Here is a 26,152-nt window from a genome sequence, read left to right as displayed (position 1 = left end):
TTTCTGTTATGTAACTCTGAATGTGTGTGTGTGTGTGTGTGTGTGTGTGTGTGTTTGTCCCGCGGACTTTTGTCGTCTGTTTTTTTTTTCATCTGGTGGTTATCGGCCCCTGTCTTGGACTGGTTCATTTATTCCGTTGTGTTTAAGTCAGTGACATTGTGTTCATGATTCTCGCGTAGTCGATGTTCAGATTGTGTTCAAAGAATGTTCAGATTGTGTTCATCGCATGTAGTGCTCACAAAAAACTGGATAATATAAATTCTGGATGTTCATCCTGTCATTTCAAATTTTTATATTCAATGGATTATAATTGAGGATTGCTTTTTTTTTTTTTAAGCATTCACTTTCTAGGATTCTAGGCATGCAATCAGAGTATTATTAAATCAAGAGAATAAATTATCAATTTTTTTTTTTAGATAATAAGACTTTTTCAACCAGTATAGGCATGTCTCTACATTTGTTCAGCATTTTGATTGGCATAAAGCTAATGGTCACAATTTTGATTTTTGAAATTTGCATAATTTTAATATATCTTTAAAAAAAAAAACAAAGCAAAAAAAAAAAACAAAAAAAAAAACCTACAAAATTCTATGTATGTATTGGTTTTCTGTTTTCACAAAAAAATCAAGAGACAACGCGTATTAAGCTTTGTGTCAATAGACGGGTCTGTGCGCAGGATGGCTGGTAAGCGGTGTGAATGTAGTTGGTCTGTAGGCTACTCGGTTTTGTCAGTATGCGTTCTGCCCTATGCGAAGTCTGGTGTATGTGCGGTCTGAATGCAGTTCGGCCTTGTCTTCTATTTTGAAACAAATCACAATTAAAAAGTATTTATTTAGTCTAAAAATGTCAGGAAGACGTCTTCTTTATCCTATTGAAATATGACAAACGTCTTCTTTCTCTTGAAGCACTTCTTGAAAATATCGTCATCTTGACCTCTTTACTCCTCTCGATTAGAATCCGTCCGCATTAATGTATCAAGGGGCACTTTACTTTCGTTGATTCTGTTTGCGAACTACTTCTCCAATACCACGAAGGGTAATCTTTTGTAAAATGTTGTTTGTAAAATGTTTTACATGTTTCGGATGTTCCTTCAGAGTTGAAGATAATTACTTCCTAGTCCAAACCTCCCGCAGGACGACGGGGGATGGGAGCAGGCAGGGTTTGAACCCGGGACCATCGATAAGTCCGAATGACAGTCCATCACGCAAACCGCACGACCAGGCATACTGAATCATGTCAACTAAATGCCTGAACAATCCAACCTTTGCTCGCTCTAATGTATTCATGTACTCGCCAATTACGACGTAGCACGTCATTTAAATATAACATGTATCGTGCCTTATCACAACTAATTGACATTTCAAGTACAATGCTATTAGTCACACATCAAAAGACAACAGCAGACGAGAGTCCATCTTCATCTCCCGCTCGTTAGTCCCGCGTGGCTAGGCAATCACCAGACCGTGACCGGGTGGCATGTTGTCGCAACCCATTACATGACTTTTATCTCGTGCATCCGTAAGTGCGTCGGTTCGCCGCGTTCTTGTGTCACGCAGACTGGAGCGGAGTGACACGCTCGGGAACGACAAGTTGCTTTTGACACATCCCTCGTTTACTCGGTCTAAACAACAGATCTGTCACTGTCATTAGTTGTGATCAATGGGATACAACATCAAAACTTCATTAGAATACGAACAATAGTTGCTTAAGCTTTTAAAATCTAAGTGCGCTAAGCTGAACGTAGCTGGGTCCTAGACAGAAACATAAAAAATCAGACATACAAGAGTTTTCAAACAGAACATACCAATATGAAGCTTACAATATATATAGTGCTTTTTTTTGTGACGGTACGCACCGGTACGCCGTACCGGCACCTTTTTCAAAACGTTGTTACTTTTCTTGTATTTTTAACGTTTATTATTAATTTATTAGTTGTTAAAAGTTAGGCAATCCATCACTGAGTGCCGGCACCAATTATTTTATTTACAAAAAAAAAAAAGCACTATATATATATATATATCAAACACCGATCAAAAAGTTTATTCTTTAAGGTATCTAGACGATGGTGTGGTCAGCTCACCTTGTCCTGTTTTGCTGCTAGGCGGTGCTGTTGTCTCGGGGGGGGGGGTAGTGTTTCGTGCCATGGTCAGGATTCTAATAAAAAAATATTGTACCTTGCACCCAACGTAGTGAGCTGTTAAGTCCTAATTCTGGGTCTGCTCGGCACTCAAAATAATAACTAATAACAACAATAGCTAGCTCCGTAGAGCGAACCTTAACTCTTTCTCTCCTAACTGACGATACCAGCGTTGATTCCACCAGAATGTGGTAAATAATTACGGAGAAAAAGAGTTAAAACGTGAAGTATAAAAGATTCAAAGTCAAGAAAAAAGAAACATTCTATTTAGTCTCTTGATATGATTTATAAGATTGCAAAGCGATAACTTTAAAAAATTAAATCATTCTTAATTGGTTTGTCTATCTTGAAGTGGAACTGGCATTTCCCCTGTAACATTATGACATATTAATTCAATGTCTTAGCGAAAAAAAAATATTCGCTATTTCATACATGACGTAAAAACTATAAATAGCCAGCTGTTTTCTGCATCCGGTGTACAGAATAAAAGAAGTGTTTAATAAGATTTGTTTTTAAAAAGGTATATGCTATTTAGTCTGCACTTTGTACCACTGCAGAAACTAATGGTCTAAGATTCACGTTCAGGAGGCGCGATGGCTGAGTATTAAAGCGCTTGGTTTCTGAAACTGGTGTCCCGGGTTCGAATCCTGGTGAAGACTGAGATTTTTAATTTCGGGATCTTGGGTGCCTCTGAGTCCAACCAGCCCTAATGGGTACCTGACATTAGTTGGGGAAAAGTAAAGGCGGTTGGTGATTGTGCTAGCCACATGACACCCTCGTAGGCCACAGAAACAGATGAACTTTACATCACAAAGTCGGAAAGGGGACTTTACTTAACAATACACGTTCATTCTATGCAGTACAACTTTTTCAAATATAAATGGGCAAATAACTCGCGGTTATAGAGGGAAATTGATACGAATATCAACTGTCACGCAGAGATGTAAAATAAACTTAAAGCTGGGGTTTTTTTTGCTAAAGTTGGCAACAGGGAAGATCAATTTCTTGTCTTTCGTATTGTTTAGGTCAGCGGTTCTAACCTTTTAAGCTCGGCGACCCCTTTTTATAATCCACCACTCTGCCGCGACCCCCCCCCCACACACACACTCACCTACAGAAATAGAAGAGTAGACAATAACAATCCATATTTTCGATTGTCTTAGGCGACCCCTGGCAAATCGTCAATCGACCCCCAAGGGGGTCGCGACGCACAGGCTAAGAACCCCTGGTTTTAGGTATTCAGAAAATCTCTAATGTCCAGCTTCTTTAGTGTATTTGTGTGAGCGTGTATATCAGAACAAATACGTTTGTTTTAAGAGTACATACTTGAGAACAAATTTATTTCGAATTTATTACATTTTGATCGTCTACATGACAGCAGACGACCTGTTTCATGCCTCGCGCCAATGACATTGTAGAAAGAAAATCAATTTCAAAACTGGGTACGAAGATCTAATATATCATTCAGTACTTTAGGACCTGGTACTGGACAATGATGAGTTAAACACTCTAGTTTGACCGTAATTAATTCAGCACTTAGCCTCGCTGGGAAATTAGTTTGGATACAAGACACCACTTTCACTCCAATGCCCTCCATTCCTAAAGAGATATGGTCTATTATTTAAATTAACATCCAACGGAAATTGTTCGGGGAACTTTTGCCATCGGTTCTATTGGACATAACGATTTTTTTGTCGGTAATGCTGTTCGCAGCACGTGTCGAAAAAAAAATTATTGTAATAACTATGAATTAATTGGCCGTTAGTAAAATTAAAATAAATAAAATACATTATAGCTTTTATGTAGCGCTGCTCAGAGCGCTATGGTGTGAATAGACCGGGGTGTGTGTGTCTGGAAGAAGGTTTTCTGTGCTGCCTTTAGGCTCGGGTGTCGAACCTCGAACCCCCTTCATAGGCAGCCAAGCCAAGCCAAGTTCAAGCGTACTTAGCCTCTCGACCACGCTTCCACTAATTTAAGGAGATCTGCGTTTTACAAATAAACAACAACAACCAAGGACTAAAGATTGTATAGAATAAAATATCAATTATCAATACTTGAGTTATTTTAATAATAAAATACAAACCCACACTCTCGGTCCTCTGTCGTTAAAGTTTAAATTGGTTATATGGTATAATGCTGACCACTGTCAAAAATAAAACTCAAGCTATAACTAAATAGACATATCACGAAGTCCTCGGGGCTTGTAGAATTTTCTCTCAGCGAAGAGTACCAGGGATAGAAGAGGCAGGTCGAAAATGATGGAAAAAAAACTTTTAATAATGGGCGGACCTGCCATCGAAATATTCTAGTCAAGGCAAAAGACAGAGTAATCTAGAGAAACGGTCGACGGATCATGTGTGGTGTCCCAACGGTTTAACAGACTAAGAGATAAGTAAAGTTAAATCTGATGCTGAACTCGCAATGACTATATTTGACTTAAATTTTCAGACATTCGTTCATAAATGAAGATCGTTACGTAAACCCTTTAGCACGCAGGTCATGTCAGCGAGCAGGTTTCAAACCCTTCACTTACTAGACGACAATCCCGAAGGTATACCACACAACCACTCAGGCATACATTGTCGATAAACGCCAGACAAGCGATGCACTTCATATGTAAAAATGTAGACTGCAACTACTTCAAAACATTGCCTTATAGGCCTATTAGAATCATTATAGGGATCCAATAACCAAAGCTTAATTTTTTTGGCAATACATACAATTACGTTTCTTACAAAAACAATCCTACAATGCGTATAACCAGGCGACAGGAAGCGAAGAAAACGAAAACAGACTATGTGGTTGTCCAATGAGTAAAAAAGCTCATCATTTGAAGCCAGCAGTGGATAAAAGTCAGCCTTGGTGCCCCAAGGAAACTCTCACTTGGGTAGGCGATAGAATAAAAATAACACTGTTCTTAACCAAGATATTGCATTTCAAAACATGCTAACTCACATTCAATGATTGCCCCACTAAAGAGGCAATATAGTACGTGCCGACTATTAGAGTAATTCTTAGCTGCTGTCAATGACGTGGTCAACAGCAGGCTACTTAAGGGTCATACATTACTGGGGGGGCAAACGTGTGGGAACGCCCTCAATGATCGTCTCCCGTGTTCCTGATTCAACACTCGGTCAGTTTTATTTTCTTAGCAGCCCAGAGAGGGACAACCGCAAGGGAAATAACCCATTGGTTAGTTGCAGACTTTCAAATGGATTATCGATCTTTACTACACGACTAGCGATAGTTTTAAACGTGTTTGGGACATAGACCTTCGTTCCTCATAACAAAACAATAGAATCTTTCAGCTTTGTTGGCATAATTGAGTTCTAAAAGTCTCCCTCCCCCCCTTTTCCCATCTGATGTCATATTTGAACAGGGCCGGACTTAAGCCACTGCAACCTGTGCGGTCGCAGTGGGCCACGCACTTTCATAGGCCCGCGCGAATTCTAGGAGTAAATTTTAAAATATAAACATATTAACTTATATATAATAACGGATTTCCGCGGCCTCCTGATTTCCCAGGGCCTACGGGAAATCTTTTGTAATTGCACAATATATCAAAAAGTCCTGGAAATCTCCTGAAATTATTAAAATGTCCTGAAAACTCATAAAGAATCTCCTGAAAAATAGACAAAATTGTCATTTTGGGGTTCCAATACTATGCGCGATAGAAAAAAAAGGCATTATCAGCTTTCATTCAATAAAAATTTTATTGCAAATACGAATGTATTCTCTAATATAAAATCTTAATTTTGACGTTATGCTTATCCCTACTCAGACTGGGCCCCGCGCAATTCCGTTTCGCCTAGGGCCCCGCAATAGCTAGGGCCGGCCCTGTATATGAACAATTGTAAACCTTGCGAGGATCTTGCAGACCAGTCTAGACCCGCAGACATAGAATTTATGATTGATAAAGCTTTCTCTGACTATCACAAGCTCAACATGAAAATAAGAGAAGAAACCAACATTTTGTTTAAATGTATTCATAACAGCACCATTAGGGCGCCATGGACACACGTCAAGAGTCCTATTATAATAATTGATTTTAAAAAATCAGAGAATGAAAAAGTGCTATGGGTGTGTTGGGGGGGGGGTTGAACCGTTAAAATAAGGACAGATCAGTTTCGGATCATTTCAGAGATTGAGTCTTTAATGTTATGATTAGGTCTTTATGACGACTGATGTATACTAGATATGATTTGTGAGCAATGGAAATAATTTGTATGTGTTGCACATATTGGACAATGAACAACATGGTTTGTAAATTTGTAAGGGAGAATAGTTTGAGCAGTATAAGTAGGCGTGGTTACAGCGGTATAAATATGCGTGGTTACAGCGGTATAAATAGGCGTGGTTACAGCGGTATAAATTGGCGTGGTTACAGCGGTATAAGTAGGTATTGTTAAAGCGATATAAGTAGGCCTGGTTAAGCGGTATAAGTAGGCGTGGCTAGAGCGGTATATGTAGGCGTGGCTAGAGCGGTATATGTAGGTGTGGTTAGAGCAGTATAAGTAGGCGTGGTTAGAGCGGTATAAGTAGGCGTGGTTAGAGTGGTATAAGAAGTCGTGGTTAGAGCGGCATGAGTAGTCGTGGTTAGAGGGTCGTGGTACTCACAACAAAAACAATATTAACACTTCCACTATCAACACTGTCGAGCTACTGTATGCATTCACTTATACAGTATACATGTAGCTGATAGTCTCGCACTCGTCCTAAGAGACCATGAAGTTCAGGATAGGTTTACACAGAGAGAGAGAGGCCATTAGAGAGACAGACCTACGGGCATGAAAACAAATCAATTAGATCGATGCAAAATTATTAAGCGGAGACATGTAGACAGACAAACAAATCATAACACAGATGAGGGCACAAGGGAGAGACCAATCCAAATCTAAAGAGAGAGAGAGAGAGAGAGAGAGAGAGGGTAGTATTGACCGGCGTAAACGAGAGAGAGAGAGAAAAAAAAACAAGAAAGAAAGTATGAAAACAGAGGGTTATATAGTGGCTCTGCAGCAAAAGAGAAGAAACAGAAGTGAGATATATAGAATACGGGAGAAGATTTAGATCTGGTGTGCACTAATTGCATAAGGATTTGCTTCTTATGCTACTTATATAGCCAAACATCTGACAAAACTAAATTAGTATTTTTTTTTACATTACTTTTCTTTTTTCTTCATTAATAAATAAAGTTAAGTCTTTAATGTGTCTTCAAACTGTCTTGACAATTTTGATCTAGATCTTGTCGTCTTAATGTGATCTAGAGGTGCAAGTGTACTTTAGAAGTCATCAATTATTCATCTACCCAAGATTCGGGGCTGCTAAATGTAACCAAAGTACTATTAGCGCTTAGCGATTTGACTCAGTAGTGTTCCTTGATTGGCTCTTTTCTTGACAGAGGAAAAAAAAACACAAAAAACAAATATGGATGACTTCTTAGAGCTGTGATTTCTCGACTAGATTTCGGGATCGTGGAAAATTCAAATTTAGTTATTGTGTTGTGTTGTGTCTTCATTCGAGTACATTGGATTATAATGGGAATACGAATGGGATGTATCCAATACTGTGCAGGTTCATTGTGATTCTTCCTTGGTGATCTATAAGCTCGTGGTTTTTGGTGCCTTCTGGCTGTGAAGCAGCCAGCGCCATGCTGTCCAACGCCACGTCACGGCTGACATGCATCAGTTCATTCGAAGAGGAGAGCGAGGAAGAGGAGGCAGACGACAGCGAGGAGCAAGTGAACGGGTGAGAGTATTGTAAACCAGTCTTAGCCTCCCTGTTTGTTACCAGGGCCGTTTCTACCCTGTGGGACCGTTCAGGCAGGAGAGGCAAATAAAACTTTTAGTCCGAGGTCCCGAAAGAAGGGAGGGTTCACCCTTTTTTATGCATCTTATATACATATTAAACTCTTTCTCTCCTAATCGACGATACCATCGTTGATTTGACCTAATTAAATTAAATTAATATTAGTTTTTTTAAACTTGACTTTGAATTCTATAAAAAGAGCATGCATTTCCCTTTACTTCTACACTAAATACAACATTTTCTGATCACAAACGACAAAGCTATTGAAGCCCAATCCTAACAGGGTAGTGAAATAGTCATGCGCAAAATAAAGAATTCCTTTAAAATGTGGAAAAATAATTACGGAGAGAAAGAGTTAAATGTATTCGGCATGTGGGGGTTGGGGAAGGAAGAGGTAGCCACACGTACCCAGATGTCTGGAGCACAAATATTTCTGACGGCGCCTATGGGACAGGTTGTTGGTCTGATGACATAGGTGTTAAACTAGAAACGCTACACTTAATAACTATAAACAACAACACTATAACGCCAGATTCATGAGTCAATTTATTTACACACTCTCACAGTACGAGGTTACACACAACACTCTGATATGAACTTTCTTACCAAGGGGAATAACTCTACATACTAATAACAAACACATACACATAAACACAATGTCAAAAATATGGTCTTTTTGCTACACAAGGGGCTGATACAGTAAAAAAAAAACTTCTTGATAACTTTTAATTGTTTCAACTTTAAAGGGGCGTTAACTTGCTTTTACCGCGTATTCTCTCCCATGCCCATATAAATAACACTAAGACTACACAAAAGACACGAGTAGGTTATTTGGACCAAGAGTTGAAAGAATACATTACAATGTAGACATTCTTGAAAATATCTCCAATCTTAAATTTTCAAGGTTGACAGTACACTGGAAAAATTGAATAGAAGTGAATGAAATGATATATCAATATACATAGAGTCAGAGTTCCTAGAAGCGGCCATCTTTAATAAGTTTCCATGAAAACCATTTACATCTTTGTTTAATTATGAGAAACATTGTTATTCCCAAATTGAAAGTTGTTTTATTTAAATTGTTTTAAATTATATTCCCACTAATTGATCTACTATATATACATACATTCAAACAAGAATTCTTCGTAAATAAGCTTTTAATTATTTCTATAATAGTGATTATTAATATAAGCAAATAACAATAGAGAAGCTTAATGTTGAGATGGAAATAATGTGTGACCAATCTTTATTTATAACAATACATTATTTGCTTCGTTTCATAAAATCTGTGAGTTTAACCACCAAGATTTAATTCTTTTACTTTTTATAGCCATCTCTCTCTCTCTTTCTATTTATCTCTCTATCTATCTATCTATCTATCTATACCTATCTATCTATCGCTCTATCTATCTATCTATCTATCTATCTATCTATCTATCTATCTATCTATCTATACCTATCTATCTATCGCTCTATCTATCTATCTATCTATCTATCTATCTATCTATCTATCTATCTATCTATCTATCTATCTATCTATCTATCTACTATCTATCTATCGCTCTATCTATCTATCTATCTATCTATCTATCTATCTATCTATCTATCTATCTATCTATCTATCTATCTATCTATCTCTATCTATCTATCTATCTATCTATCTATCTATCTATCTATCTATCTATCTATCTGTCTGTCTGTCTGTCTGTCTGTCTATCTATCTATCTATCTATCTATCTATCTATCTATCTATCTATCTATCTATCTATCTATCTATCTATCTATCTGTCTGTCTGTCTGTCTGTCTGTCTGTCTGTCTATCTCTATTCTCTGTCTCTTTCTCTCCGTTCTAATTTCGTCTCTACCTTTCTCTTCTTCCACACTCTAAGTTTGTATTTTTTCTTGTCTATTGAATACTCCACAGTAAAAGTATTATGAAAAAAAAAAAAACAACAACTGATAACTTTGGGAAATCAACTTAACTCTGTGATAACCGTAAACTTTCTTTATGTCCACATTCATTTGTTCACTTCTATTGTCTGTGTCTATCTCCTCTCTCTCTCTCTCTCTCTCTCTCTCTCTCTTTCTGTTCTCTTCTTCATTTTTACTTTCTTCAATCCTATGCCGTCTTCCTGTAATCCGGGCTTCTGGGAATACTTTCCCAGTCATACAGTGTTCAATATTCCTCATTCTCTTGTTCCTAAAAGCAATCTGAGAAAAGTCGAATTCTTCTGTTTTGAAGTTACATAAATCTATTTAGCTGTGTCACATTGCATCGCAGTCCTCCACATGATGCCCGAATGCGGAACGTTAAAAGAACAACACGCTGTATAACTTGTGTCTGCGTCAAATAATGAATGAATATTTTTTTTTAACAATACCGCTATTCAAGTCACAACTTTATTGAAGATGGAGGGTGGAACCTGGACGATGATCTAAAAAACAACGGCTCTAACGGTTTTCCTGCAAATGGTAACAGTTGATATATGGGGAAAACTCAAATTTTTTTAAGTAAAAAAAAGAAATGTAAAGTTGACTAGATAACTAGATCTAAGTCTAGAACCAACATCGGGTTTAAAAAGACTATCACGTTCTTGAAAAGACTAACGCGTTCTTGAAAGGACTAACGCGTTCTTGAAAGGACTAACGCGTTCTTGAAAGGACTAACGCGTTCGGGGCGTAACGTAGGGCATTATTGATTCAATAGTTTAATAAATTAATTTTCAGGAGCTTTTTGCGCATCGTCTTCTAAATGTCGATCTAAAGGCTTATCATTGGAATATTATAAAGCCAGGTATATCTATGCATTTGCTTAACCAGGATTCTTTCTCGGGGTAGGGGGCGGGAGAAAACAATGTTCCATTGTTTTTTTTTAATCTAACATTGCTTTGTTATTAAGAGAATTCTGCTCTATACGTTATGTAAAGAAGAGTTGTTTTTTTTTTAAACACATCATTATGTTTTTCTTGCTTCTCTACAAAAAGTTCTTTACTGTGAAGTGTTTTGTTGTACTGTGTTTCAAACATTTAAAATGTAAGTAAACCTTCCATTTCGTGAAAACATTTTTAAAGATATTGTTAAAGACTTTGTCGGAGTCTTTCTTAAATTTTTTTTTTTTTAGGAAACCTTAGAATTTGCGCTATTCAATTTTAGCTTTATCATCATAGGAATCCTTGGGCCTTAGGACTCTTTTCTTTGCCTTTTTTTTTTTTTTTTTTAATGTTATGTTTATTCAGTACTGAAGAGATTGCATTGCCAACAACACATACGACTCTAACATAAGTTTACGGTTTACACAACAGTTCACGTTAAAATTGGTCATAAACTGTCCACACTTGACGATCACTGGGTTGTCCATTGTCCTTTGTTGTAGACGAACGATGTTTTTGGGATTCATTCGGAAGGATCTTTTTTTTTTACCCACAACACATAAGACAAAAACGTTAGTTCCGGGATACACAACAGATAAGGTTAACATTGTTCAGAAACTGTCCAAACTTGATTTCGGTTTCCTTTGCTTGTCCCTTTTCCAGTTTGGGCTTTAAAATTTAAGTATGCTACCCTTTATACTATTAAAATGGTTTAAAAATTTATCAATTTTACATTGTCTAAGTATTTTATCAGTTTGGTTTCACATTTTTGCATAATGTCATTTTTCTGTTCTTCTTTTTCTGTTCCGTCATCTTATGTTCGCCGTTTCGGTGATTTGACAGTTCGAATTTCTTCTTTCTGTATTTCTATTCTGTCTTTTTATGTTTCTCTTTTTGTTTTCTCTTTTGTTATTTTTTCTTTGTAGTTTGTCAGTTTATATTTATATATAAAAAAAATAAAAAATAAAATATTACCTCAATATACTCATAGTTTGACTAACATGTCGTAGGAAGGTTTACGAGAGTGCTGTGTTTATAACACAACTACCAACCTCTTCAATTCAAAAAACATTAAACTCGTCGACCTGTGTGTTATCATTCACGAAAATATGAAAGTGTTCCCCCCCCCCTCACAATTGGAACCCTTATCGTAATAAATAAACCGAAGACGTAACCACTCTCGACCACTCAATATCTTAACAGTTTTCACACACTCAGGATTAGTCAGCACTTTCTTGGCAATCTTTGATTTATGAGTTGCAATCTGCTCATGGTAATTTATTGTTTTTACAGACTGGCTGGCTGTGGTGTCGACTATATGGCTATGCCTTTGTCTTCAAAAACATTCTCTTGACAATTCACAATAGTGAATTTGAACTTGTCTTGGCTTGGCTTGGCAACCTAGAAGCGGGCTCCAGGTTCGACACCCGACTCGGGCAGAGTTGTGCTTACTGAGCGCCTAAAGGCAGCACGGAAAACCAACTCCTAGATACCTCCTCCCCCCACTGGTCCACAAATGAGAATGGACCAAAAGCGCTCTGAGCATGCTATAAGCATGAAAGTAGCGCTATATAAAAGCTATAATAATAGTAATAATAATAATAATAATAATAATAATAATAATAGTGTTTACTCTTTTGTTTTTAGCTCGTAAAACAAAGGCGTAGCCATATGGCCAACACAAAGGTAACCCAACTAAACCAAACTTAAGCACAACCTAAATCAAAAGTAAACCCAACCTAACCAAACTTAAACTCAACTTAAACCCAAACCTAAACTAAACTTAAACCCAAACTTGACATAACCTAAACCAAGCATAAAAGCTTTCTTCTTCATCTTTGGTTTAATGTGTAACTGACTGGCATAAACCGCCTGGCTACCCATCACTAGGGGCTAGAGTTTGAATCTCGATTCGAATTGTGTTTTATTTGGTAAGCAAAGTCAACACAGAAAGCTTCTCTCAGAAACCATCTACCCAACCCGCTACATGTCTTTAAAAAATATTGAACACTAGCGCACTGAGCATATTAAGAATAAAAGTTGAGATATACAAATGCAGGGAAAGGGGGGGGGCGGGGCGGTGACTGAGTAGTTAATTGTTTGGCTTCCGAACTTGGGGTCCTGAGTTCGAATTTATCCCGAAAGACTGGGATTTTGAATTTCGGGATTTTTTGGGCGCCCCTGAGTCCACCCAAATCTAATGGGTACCTGACTTAAGTTGGGGAAAGTTAAGGCGGTTGGTCGTTGTGCTGATCACATGACATCCTGCTAGTTAACCGTTGGTCAAAGTACCAGATGACCTTAACATCATATTCCCTATAGATCGCAAGGCCTGAAAGGGGGAACGTTATACAAAAGCATTCTTTAACTCTTTCTCTCCGTAATTATTTACCACATTCTGGTTGAATCAACGCTGGTATCGTCAGTTAGGAGAGAAAGAGTTAAAAAGAAGGGATTTGATTTAGATCCATTGGACTTTGCAGACATATGGCATTCTTATATATTGGATAGCAGCCACTGTTCCAAAAAGATTCAATGAGACTCATCCATTTTTTTTTTGTCTATAGTGTTTGAAACAAGTCAACATGATCGTATGCTTCCAGAACGAATTGCAGTCTGTGTCTTATCTACATGCCGGCTTTATTGATCTGAAGTAGTCATATTTTTTGTTATTTAATTGGCCGTGTTTCATAGAGACGTCTGTTGGAGGTATCGAAAGTAGAAATCTGGAGCTTCCTATCAGTAAATGAAGCAAATTTAGAATCGATACTGATGCGTGTTTAGGGAATAATGTGATCATTCTCTCATTATAAGAGTTTTTTTACCCAGCAAGATTCATCTTTTCAAAATTTCAAGCTCATCTTTTGCAGGTTTCTTTTTCTTGTGAGGAAAATGCTTTTTTTTTAAGATAAAGAAATACGTTTGGTATTAAAGGATTCTCTCTAGCATTCTGTCTTAAAAAGTTTTGTCTTAAGAAATTTTGTTTTGATTTTTTATGTCTTGCATCGTTCTATATTGGAGCATTTTGTCTGAACACATTCTGTCTTGGAACTGTCTGTCTTGGAACATTCTGTCTTGGAACATTCTGTCTTAACACATTCTGTCTTGGAACATTCTGTCTTGGAACATTCTGTCTTGGAACATTCTGTCTTAACACATTCTGTCTTGGAACATTCTGTCTGAACACATTCTGTCTTGGAACATTCTGTCTTGGAACATTCTGTCTTAACACATTCTGTCTTGGAACATTCTGTCTTGGAATATTCTGTCTTAACACATTCTGTCTTGGAACATTCTGTCTTGGAACATTCTGTCTTAACACATTCTGTCTTGGAACATTCTGTCTTGGAACATTCTGTCTTAACACATTCTGTCTTGGAACATTCTGTCTTGGAACATTCTGTCTTGGAACATTCTGACTTAACACATTCTGTCTTGGAACATTCTGTCTTAACACATTCTGTCTTGGAACATTTTGTCTGAACACATTCTGTCTTGGAGCATTTTGTCTGAACACATTCTGTCTTGGAACAATCTGTCTTGGAACATTCTGTCTTGGAACATTCTGTTTTAACACATTCTGTCTTATAATATTGTCTTAAATCATTTTGTCTCACATTTCTTAAAACATGTTATCTAAATATTCTGTTTTGAAACATTTTAAAACGATTGTTGTTCGGATACTTGTCGGAGACTGACATTTTACTTATAAGCAAAGAAAACTAAACGCTGACGAAGCAAGACAACCTTTGCGTGATCAGAAAGACCTTCATTACCAAAAAAAAAAAATCCATCCGAAACTCTTGTATTTATGTTATTGTAATTGACAGCGTGACTTTTTCCTACAAAATCTGACTGGACAAACTTTCCGTGACAAGAAATGTCCACTATAGTTATATCAAAATATTCGTTCTGACCATAGCTTTGTATAGCTTTTAAAGCGATGGTTTAAATACGTAGAAATATATTTGTTTGTATCTGAGCTCTGTATGTTTACATGGCTCAAATGTCCCTTCACTATGGACGTTTATTACATCCAAGCCCAAAACTCCTAAAAAATGGGCGGGGGATGGCCTCGGGCAAAGTCCGAACCTGGGACCATCGAGAAGTCAGTCCAGAGCGCATACCACTCGGCTTGGCAGTCATTGTGAAGCTCTTGACATGCCTCGTGACATTGAAAGACCATTTGTCGTTGTGATGGTCACAAATGAACGCAAACAATGTGCCTCGCCCCATAGACCATTTACAACAAAATCACCAAAGAATGTTTTTAAGTTCGCAATTAGAGTTTGACAAAAAAAAACATAAAATCCCCACAGATTTTCTCTTCTACACAGTATCCATGGTAACCATGGAACAACAAGGAGCATAGCGTGCACGATACATTCAGAAGCATGGACGCCACAGGCCGGTTTTAAGACTGTACGGAGTAAACAAGACTTCCTGTAAAGTCTCTTAACATAAAAACATTTAACATAATCAATGAACTATAAACAAAATGGATCTTTAAAAATCTAGTTTTTGTTCGACAAGAGTTCTAATCATGACACAATTAATATAACATTTGTTAACTTGCTTATATTATTTCACTCTTTCTCACTGGGTCGAATCTTGTACACGCTATTTCTCCTAATTTCCCATTCTTGGATCAAGTTGAATTTAACAATAATTCCTTGTTGACGACAACACATGAATCAATAGAAATGTTTAGTCGCAATTAATTAAATTTGTTTGACATAGAAAATATACTAAGCTATGGGGATATAAACCTTGTGCAAAGAATTAGGTCATTCGCTAATAATTTTTAACTATAGAATTTTTTTTAATAAACAATCTTTTATTTCTAGAAGTACTTTTTATAAGAACGGCCTTCCATGATGGAGGCTCGAGATCTGTATTTTGAATTCAGACTCGTGCAAGTTTTTTTTTTAATAGCTTTTGAAAAGGCAGCACGGAAACCTTCTCCAATATTCCCCCACGCACTCATACACACACAAACACACACACTGTGGACCATAGCGCACTGAGCATGAAAGTTGCGCTAAACAAAAACAATGAATGAAAATATTTTCAATCAGACACATTTATTATACTGTTTGTTTCGGTCTGTTAAAAGCTGATGACGTTGGATTCAAAATAATTTATGGAATTTGACTCAATAGATGCTTCCTATCTCCCAATATTATATATATTTCACATGTTTTACAAATGAATTCCCACATGACGTTCAAATATTTTATTTGTCATTGAACAATAAAGAGACAACAAAGTTGGCCAGTATTGAGATTGAGCTCAAGACATTCGCGTTATTAGCGCGACGCTCTATCAACCTCAGCCATCCAGCCACACTACCATATGCAAAATATTTGCTTCAAATAAAAGATTCCGTTTTTATTTTCAACTTGAGTTTCCGACCAACTTCCACCCTCATATTTCTATCCATGAAGAAATTCTTGCGCCAATAGAAGGAATTCTAGAAGGTTCTTTTTTACCAGTCGTTTTTCTTACGCGTTGACATTTAGTTTTCCTCTCTCGAGACTTGGGGTTCACTGTTAAGGTGTGAGCACCTCTGTCTGGAGATAATGGCTGTTTTTGTAGTCCACTGGACCGCAGTGACGTGCGATGGAGCCTCGGTACCCTCGTTAGTAACAGGACATCGACAAGTAGTTCCGGACCAATTAGCATCGCTTGAAGGTCACTTGCGCAGAAAAAAAAAGTTCGAGGGGGGGGGAGGGGTCTGGCAGTCTTGTCGAACAAAGAGATTGTAGTGAGAGGCCCGGGTTACTGATTCGATCTGATGCTCTCTGCCCGCTCCAATATCGCGCCGATAGTCCGGATATTAATAGAAGGAGCTGTGAAGAGAAGAGGCTCTTTCAGCCTCAAAGAGGCTGAAAGATTGAATGACGTGGTTGTGTTTAAGGATGAGGCGAGGAGAAACGTCTGAAGGACGTGATAAAAAGACGCTAATGAGGCGGTAAAGAGGCGGTAAAGAGTGTGAGGCGATGAAGATTCAAGAAGAGAAAAAAGAGAATGAAAGGGGAAGAAAGAAAAAGAGAATTAAAAGACTCGAAACAAAATCATGTCAATGGACTAAATAAAAAGTTCTAAGTATAGAAATAATGAAAGCTCAATGAAATAGACGACTCAAAGAAAAGATCAAGATGTCATTAAAATAAAGCTTATAAATTAAGAGGGGAAAAAGCTTATAAATTAAGAGGGGAAAAAGCTTATAAATTAAGAGGGGAAAAAGCTTATAAATTAAGATAAAAGAAAAGCTTATAAATTAAGAGGAAGACAACTTATAAATTAAGAGGGGCCTGTCATTGAAAGAGATCCCAATAAGACAAAAGACAAGAATGGAGAACGGTGAACAGATCTGATGTGGTGCCCCAACGGTCCAACAGACTGATAGATGAAGGTAAAGGTGACACTAGGTAGAGAGACCAGTGCAGACGTCCAACTTAAAGAAAAGTAGAACCATTGAAGAAAGTGAGACAAACAACAACAAAAAAAAGTCCATCAGTTTCAATGATATAGCATGACTATTGACGTTGTGAGAATTAATGAACATTAAATATTTCAGTATGGCGTGACCTGCTTCATATTTGACTAGAAATATCAGATTTTTAAGCCTTAAACATGAACCAATTATAGACCGTATATATTGCAGACAAAAGAAAGGAATTAATCTACTCTCTAGACTCCACAAGCTCAGATCTGTACGTCATCAAGACAAATGAGTCCGTGTCTTCATTGTGTCTCTACGATTAACTCTTTCTCTCCGTAATTATTTTCACGTTTTGAAGGAATTCTTCATTTTGCTCATTACTATTTCACTACCCCTGTTTTAATTGGGCTTCAATAGCTTTGTTGTTTGTAATCAGAAACTTTTGTATTTGGTATAGAATTAAAGGGAAGATGTATGCTCTTTTCATATAACACGAAGTCAAGTTTAAAAAAAATTAAATATTAATTTCATTTAATGAGGTCAAATCAATGATGGTATCGTAGATTAGAAGAGAAAGAGTTAAAGCTGTCAGATTCAAGTTACGTGATAAAATGCATTTGTCCTAATCGAATACTATATCGAAGATCCGATAATATGCAGTTTTCAAAAATAAGAAAAATTTACCCAATTTTTAACATAAGTGTTTTGTTTTTTTTCCCAAACGAGTGCTTATATAAAAGGGGGATAAACGACGTTCCAGTCTCCTCAAATTAGCTTGTTATAGATTATAATGTTATATCCATGCATGTGGATGTCAGGTCTCAGAGGGTTAAAGAGCAATGTTTTCCAAATTATGTTCTGGCCTTCAACTTTGACCCCCGTGGGAGGCGGAAGCGCATGATGGAGCATCATGGCGTCTCGCTGTGCACACTAGAGCAAAAATTTGCAGAGGACAAGAGAACAGTGCTGGCAGAAGAAAAGCGCCTAGAGAAAAAAAGCAAGGTCAATGACTCTAGCTCAAGTTGGAATAACCTGCCCAGTGTGCAGTCGAACATTCCGGGCTCACATAGGTCTCACCAGCAACATGAGTAGACACAAAACGCCAGTGCAAAGCCCTCAGCCCCCTAGAAGAAAAGAGTGGTCATCATCGGACTACGATGGACTCTCTCTCTCTCTCTCTCTTTCTCTCTTTGTCGTAAACTAGAAAAGATAATGAAAATCAGACATCATAATATTTTAGACCATTCAAAGTTCTGATGCAACGGCTACTTTTTTCTTTTCTAAAAGCGAAAAATCTAATTTTTTAAATCACTTAAGCAAGCAGTTTTTTTCTCTGTCATTTGACTTTGATAGAATTTAATTCTGATGTTCTTTCTGAAAATATTGAAACCAGCCTTTTTTTTTACCTGCCAGGGTGGACCACTTCTGGGACCGATTTTGAGTTTGTGTTTGCACACAAACTGTCTTTGTAATAATCTTATTCAACTTTTTATTTAGCTGACCACGAAATAATAATAATACATTTTGTTTAACTTTGTCTATTTATCTGTCGAGTACATCGTTATAACAATAAAATACTTTTAAAATAATGCATATATTAAGTGTACCAGGATCAATTAGTTTTGACTAGTCATGTAGTTAAATTTGTGATAGATCAAACTAACAATTAAAAAGAAATTTAGTAAATAATTTTTAAAAGGAGAACAACAGCAAGATGAACGCATGGCTCATGCCTTCTCAAGCCAACACGGTAATTACTGTCCTAGTGTGAAGTGTGAACTAAAACAAACGCTATTGGATATCAAATCACCCTCGACAGTATCGTGTGTAAAAAAGGTGATTGTAAAAGTGAATATTTTTGTTATTTTTGTTATTTTTCTTCTCATACACATTTTGTACAACAATCTTTAAAAATCATTTTTAAAATATACGAAATATAAGTTCGTAAGTTAACTAGATTTTCCCCCTGAACCCACATTTTATTTTTGGTTTGTAAAATTCAGTAAGTGTACAGTATAGATGTAAACTCTTTTTACAATCAAGACTCCTGGCCAGGTCGTTTTAACCATTTCTATTTATCTTACCCTTAGTCTGTTAGACCGTTGGGGCACTATGCAAGATTTTTTCATTGTTTTTCTCCATTCCTCTCTGTTTTTTTGCCTTAAATAGAACCTCTTTCAATGGCAGGCCCGTCCATTCTTTTATGTTGTACTTCCCATCGCTTTCTCTGTCTGACTCTTCTTTTTCCTGGTTCTGTTCCCTGGAGGAAGGTCTTTGCGAGCCCCGAAAACCTTGTAATATGGCCATAGACTTTAAGCTTGCGTTTTTTTACGATAGTTAGTAGGTCATCGTGGGGTCCATTCACTATAGTAACCCTTTCTTTAATCTCTTGGTTTGTGATGCGGTCCGTAAATGTGATACCTAGGATCCTTCTGTAGCATCTCAATTTCATTGCTAGGATCTGATCAGGCTATTTATATAACACTAGTCGACCTGCGGCGTAGCAAACTCCACTATTTTGCAGAGCCGGCCTTAGGCCCAGCACTTTCATATGTCCCACGCTAATCCTAGGTGTAAATTATTAAATTAAACCATTTTATAACTTATAACAGATTTTCCGCGGCCTCCTGATTTACCAGGAGCTCCTAGAAATCTCCTGAAATTGTAAAATATATGAAAAAGTCCTGGAAATCTCCGGAAATTATTAAATTTCTTTTAAAAACTCATAAAAATTTCATCAAATATAGACAAAATTGTCATTTTGGGGTGCCATTCAATATATTCAATTTATTTAAAATACAAACTCTTAGTATTTACTTATTATCCGTATCCCTACCAAAATGGGCTCCGCGAAATACGTTTCGCATAGGGCCCCACAATGGTTAAGTCCGGCCCTGCTATTTAGTGATGGGTGTATACTACATGTTTTCCCTCACCTATTTTTATTTCGCCGCTAAAGTTACGTGGGGTAACTCTAGTCCGACTTGCAGAAATGAAAGAGTGATCTTTCCATGACTTCTTGGTTTGGTGTCATAAATGGTTGAACCATGAAGAGAATTATATATATATATAGATTGCAAATTCTCCCTGTGCAGCGAAAATTGTGCACACAACTGACCCACTAGGGCCGAGAAGTAGTTCATACGAACGAACTTGAATATCTTGTTTCTTTCCATTGTATCGTTGAAACTTGTTTCTTGTTCGGGCACCACGCACCTAGACATCTAGAAGTTCAACCGAAAACAAAAACAAAAATATTTTCTAAACGTTTTTTTTTTTCATTTCAAGCCTTTTATTTATGTTGACAGAAGGGAGAAAAGAAAAACTTAGACGCCTGATTTTAACTGCATTTTTTTTTAAAAACCTAATCTCCATGCATGTCAGGAGACGGCGAGAGATAAAACAAAATTCAATATCGTCCATCTATGAGAGGGGAGGCTTGAGAAACCAAAAACAAAATACGCTGATAAAAAGAAAATTGTGTGGAGAATTAAACTTTTCCGGTCTTAGCCATCGATTGTTTATGAATGGGATCGCACCAGGGCCGGAATTTTGTAAAGTGTCATTATAAGTGCATGAGTCTTTTTCTTTAGCAGACATTTGATGATCCAGGCTGGGACTGACAACAGACAGGATATGTAAGGGAATGTTCAAATCAGCTATAAAATTAAAATACAGCATAAGATGCAATGTATTCTGTATTGTATGTTACCTTTCAATTGAAAAAGATTGTCTTCAGAGACCAGAAGTTATGCCTTGTATTTCAAATAATGTTTTCTCCAGAGACAAGAAGTTATGCCTTGTATTTCAAATAGTGTCTTCAGAGACAAGAAGTTATGCCTTGTATTTCAAGTAATGTCTCCAGAGACAAGAAGTTATGCCCTGTATTTCAAATAATGTCTTCAGAGACAAGAAGTTATGCCTTGTATTTCAAATAATGTCTCTAGAGACAAGAAGTTATGCCCTGTATTTCAAATAATGTCTTCAGAGACAAGAAGTTATGCCTGGTATTTCAAATAATGTCTCTAGAGACAAGAAGTTATGCCTGGTATTTCAAATAATGTCTTCAGAGACAAGAAGTTATGCCCTGTATTTCAAATAATGTCTTCAGAGACAAGAAGTTATGCCTGGTATTTCAAATAATGTCTCTAGAGACAAGAAGTTATGCCCTGTATTTCAAATAATGTCTTCAGAGACAAGAAGTTATGCCCTGTATTTCAAATAATGTCTTCAGAGACAAGAAGTTATGCCCTGTATTTCAAATAATGTCTTCAGAGACAAGAAGTTATGCCTGGTATTTCAAATAATGTCTTCAGAGACAAGAAGTTATGCCTGGTATTTCAAATAATGTCTTCTCCAGAGACGTAATGTCCTGTATTTCAGATAATGTCTTCTCCAGAGACGTAATGTCCTGTATTTCAGATAATGTCTTCTAAAGAGACGTAATGTCCTGTATTTCAAATAATGTCTTCTCCAGAGACGTAATGTCCTGTATTTCAAATAATGTCTTCTTTAAAGACGTAATGTCCTGTAGTTCAAATAATGTCTTCTTCAGAGACATAATGTCCTGTAATTCAAATAATGTCTTCTCCAGAGACGTAATGTCCTGTAATTCAAATAATATCTTCTCCACAGACGTAACGTCCTGTAATTCAAATGTCTTCTTCAGAGACGTAATGTCCTGTAATTCAAATAATGTCTTCTCCAGAGACGTAATGTCCTGTAATTCAAATAATATCTTCTCCACAGACGTAACGTCCTGTAATTCAAATGTCTTCTTCAGAGACGTAATGTCCTGTGATTCAAATAATATCTTCTCCAGAGACGTAACGTCCTGTAATTCAAATGTCTTCTTTAGAGACGTCATGTCCTTTAATTCAAATAATGTCTTCTCCAGAGACGTAATGTCCTTTAATTCAAATAATGTCTTCTTCAGAGACGTAATGTCCTGTAATTCAAATAATGTCTTCTTCAGAGACATAATGTCCTGTAATTCAAATGTCTTCTTCAGAGACGTAATGTCCTGTAATTCAAATAATGTCTTCTTCAGAGACGTAATGTCCTGTAATTCAAATAATATCTTCTCCAGAGACGTTAAGTCCTGTAATTCAAATGTCTTCTTCAGAGACGTCATGTCCTGTAATTCAAATAATGTCTTCTCCAGAGACGTAATGTCCTTTAATTCAAATAATGTCTTCTTCAGAGACGTAATGTCCTGTAATTCAAATAATGTCTTCTTCAGAGACGTAACGTCCTGTAATTCAAATGTCTTCTCCAGAGACGTAATGTCCTGTAATTCAAATAATGTCTTCTCCAGAGACAAGAAGTTATGCCTTGTATTTCAAATAATGTCTTCTTCAGAGACATAAGGTCCTGTAATTCAAATAGATCTTATCTGAAGACATATTGTCCTGTAATTCAAATAATGTCTTCTTCAGAGACATAAGGTCCTGTAATTCAAATAGATCTTATCTGAAGACATATTGTCCTGTAATTCAAATAGGCCATCTCCATGGACAATACAATGTCGTTCAATAGAAAATGGTCTAATCCAGAGACAAAAATTATCCCATGTAATTAAGTAGGTCTTGTTCAGGATACGTACAGTACAACTGAGATATTAAACTATTTACATTTAACTCTTCACATGCGTCATATGAGTTCCATGACTGTGAGTGCAATCCACGCTCTCCACTAACATGTTCGTGAGCAGTCCCCATTATTTCATTATCAAGCACTCTCTTCCAGAGTTTCCCATTGTCTAATCACATTTGTAACTGCCTGCATGTTTCTTCATCATCACCATAAAGACAATTATGGCAGCAGAAGAAGCGTGTCTAAATGAGTGTCCGAACCCTCCCAGAGTCCTTTGCTTTACAGCAATGAGGCGCGCTAATGATTCCTCCACCAACGTCTGGACTTGCACCTGACAAACTCTTATATTCTTCCTCTTCTGCTGATGTATAAGGCTATCGATGTCAGTGTTGCTAGGGGCTAAGATTGTCTCTTGAGACGTCAGATCCCACGGAGACATATCTCATTGTGAAAGAGTCACAATACTGACATCTTTTCTTGCGTCCTCAAGTTCTTGTCCACCCCCCCCCTTTTTTTTTTATTAAGTCGCAAATTATTTCACCATCTCTTAAAAAAAACATAGATCAAGATCTACATCCATTAACATTCTTTAGACTTAACCGTAGAACCGAAACTATTGACCTATGGGTATACTCGTACACAGCTTTACCTTTAGCCTCATTTAGCGTATTAGATTTGGTAACCTCTAGTTATTGTCATTATATGTCCCAGGGCCGGCCTTAGGGCACTGCAACCTATGCGGCCGCAGTGGGCCCCGCACTTTCATAGGCCCCGCGCCAACTCTAGTTGTAAATTATTAAATTTAACTTAACAGGGTTTCCGCGGCCTCCTGATTTTTCAGGAGCTCCTGGAAATCTCATGAAATTTCAAAGTATAGGCTACGAAAAAAAAAGTCATGAAAATATCCTGAAATTATTAAAATATCATGAAAACTCATAAAAATGACCTAAAAAAAAAAAGAAAAAATGGTCATTTTGGGGTGTCATTCAATATGAAAACCGCAAATCCTTAAAAAAAAAAAAAACAACGGCATTGTCAGCTTTCATTTAATAAAACAAAAATAGGGCGAATTTGAACCAAAACAGGAAGTTCCAATACTTTCTTTTCTGTAATAGTTTTTGGCATTTAAATATAGATCTAAATCCATCTCGATCTCTTAGAAAAAAAAATCAAAAGCGATATTTTTGTAGTCGATAGTAAATCGAAAAGGCAGATCTGAATATTTATCGGCTTTTTGTTGGAAAACGACCTTCTATTGTAGATAGTAAAGTTAATTTGACCGCGATTTTGTACTTTGTAAAGTATGAATAAAATGTATTTATTTTCTATCAAAAAATCTGAATTTTCACTTATTACCTAGACTAGGCCCCGCGCAATCCGTTTCGCATAGGGCCCCGCAATCTGTTGGGCCGGCCCTGATCTGTGCTATCAGTATCTTCTCAGTTTTATATAAGCAACTATAGTATAAGAAATACATTCCTATCACTGTCTCACTCGAGTCGATACTTGTTTCCTTTTGCCCTCGACGATCCCTCCAGAAATGAATCCCTGCGGGGAATCGAACGCTGAGAGGTTATGTTTCTATGGGAGCAATTATTTTTGTGCTGGGAACAGAAAACAAATTCTTGTTTTAAAAAATCTAGATCTAGTGTTATTTAACCCAGTTTGTCTGAAAAGCGGCCGCTGTCGCTTATAATCATTAGGACCTGACAACATATAGGTCTAGTAGACAGAGCTAGAGAACTGACCTTAAACACGCCAAACGTCTATTTCCATGTCTTGTTTGCATGGTCATTTAATTAGGTCACATTGATCTTCTGTCATACTTCAAAAGGCGAATTGTTTTTTTTTTTTTTCTAAATCGATGCTTGAGGTGCTGTTGATGCGCTTGGTGCTATTAGTTTTCTAGGTGCTATAATGAACCATGTGCTATTAGTTTTCTAGGTGCTGTTCATGAACCAGGTGCTATTAGTTTGCCATGTGTTACCAATGAACCATGTGCTATTAGTTTGGTATGAGTTATTGATGACCATGTGCTAGTAGTTTTCTATGTGCTATTCATGAACCAGGTGCTATTAGTTTTCTAGGTGCTATTCATGAACCATGTGCTATTAGTTTTCTAGGTGCTGTTCATGAACCATGTGCTATTAGTTTGCCATGTGTTACCGATGAACCATGTGCTATTAGTTTGGTATGAGTTATTGATGACCATGTGCCAGTAGTTTTCTAGGTGCTATTCATGAACCAGGTGCTATTAGTTTTGATGGTGCTATAATGAACCAGGTGCTTTTAGTGTTCTAAATGCTTTTGATGAACCAGGTGCTATTAATGATATTTGTTCTCCATGCTTATAGACCCTCAGAGTGTGTAGAGCTAAAGCGTTTCGTGTTTCTGTTATTGCGCCATCTATCCACTGGAGAATCTAAGAGCAGAAGGGACACAACTCCAATCATGTATATTTGAAAAATATGATAGAAAGAGAAGGAGTGAGAGGTCATAAATATCCTTTTCAGTTACACTGCTAGGAAGAAATAATAGCAATAGGATTGAGGAAACCGCAGCTCCTTCCCCTCTCCCAGTGTTCCCCAGCTACTGCTATAGCCCTCCAGCTACTGCTATAGCCCTCCAGCTACTGCTATAGCCCTCCAGCTACTGCTATTGCCATCCAGCTACTGCAAGCAGCGCTCTGCCAGGCTACAGGTCAACGCGTCGAGACCCAAACACGACGACATAGAAATGGCCTGAACGCGAGATGAGTCGATATCAGACCAGACGAAATTGTCGCCATAAAACATGTTTTTTTTTTAATATATATCTATATATATCTACATACAGCAGGAGCGGAGTACAAGAAAGTAGAAGTGATGATAGGAACAGTGGCGTATCAGAAATAAGGAAGGGACAAATATTTATACCGCGCATAGCATTTTGAGAAAATATATTATGTCTTTTTCATTGTGACAACATGACTCATTCTTTTGTCTCTCTTTCTCTCTCTCTCTCCGCAGTTTGTTTTCTGCTTTCATCAACTTGGTCTCTTTCTATCTCTTGGCACTCTTTATCTCTCTTTGCACTCTTTTTCTCTCTTCAAACTCTTTCTATCTCTTTGGTATCTTTTTTTTCTCTTTTTGGGCATTTTCTCTCACTCTCTCTCTTTAGACTTTCTTTCTTGCTTTCACGATTCCCATCTTAGGAAAGATACATTTCTCTCTCACACATTTTATTCTTACATCATCTCTCTTTCTCTCTCTTTCTCTCTCTCTCGCTCTCTCTCTCTCTCTTGGACTCTCTGTCGCC

The 26,152-nt window shown here is 37.1% G+C and overlaps 1 protein-coding gene across 6 annotated transcripts in view; it reads left to right on the top strand.

The window, feature by feature from the left end:
• Positions 1–26,152, top strand: part of LOC106078264 (synaptotagmin-7-like) — a 465,097-nt gene that overhangs the window by 238,790 nt on the left and 200,155 nt on the right. The window contains exon 1 of one of the 6 annotated variants that reach the window (XM_013239120.2): positions 6,336–7,882. The exons of 4 other annotated variants lie outside the window; for them this stretch is intronic. In XM_013239120.2, the coding sequence (XP_013094574.1) occupies positions 7,785–7,882 (98 nt within the window). In that variant the 5' untranslated portion in view covers positions 6,336–7,784. Of the gene's footprint in view, positions 1–6,335; positions 7,883–26,152 lie in introns of those variants that run through there. One more of the 6 variants, XM_013239142.2, reaches the window with a different exon arrangement.

Source organism: Biomphalaria glabrata, chromosome 6 (genome assembly GCF_947242115.1).
Source record: "Biomphalaria glabrata chromosome 6, xgBioGlab47.1, whole genome shotgun sequence".
NCBI classification, from domain to species: domain Eukaryota; kingdom Metazoa; phylum Mollusca; class Gastropoda; family Planorbidae; genus Biomphalaria; species Biomphalaria glabrata.
The sequence above is the reverse complement of the archived record's forward strand: the minus strand, read 5'-3'. Positions and strand labels throughout refer to the sequence as shown.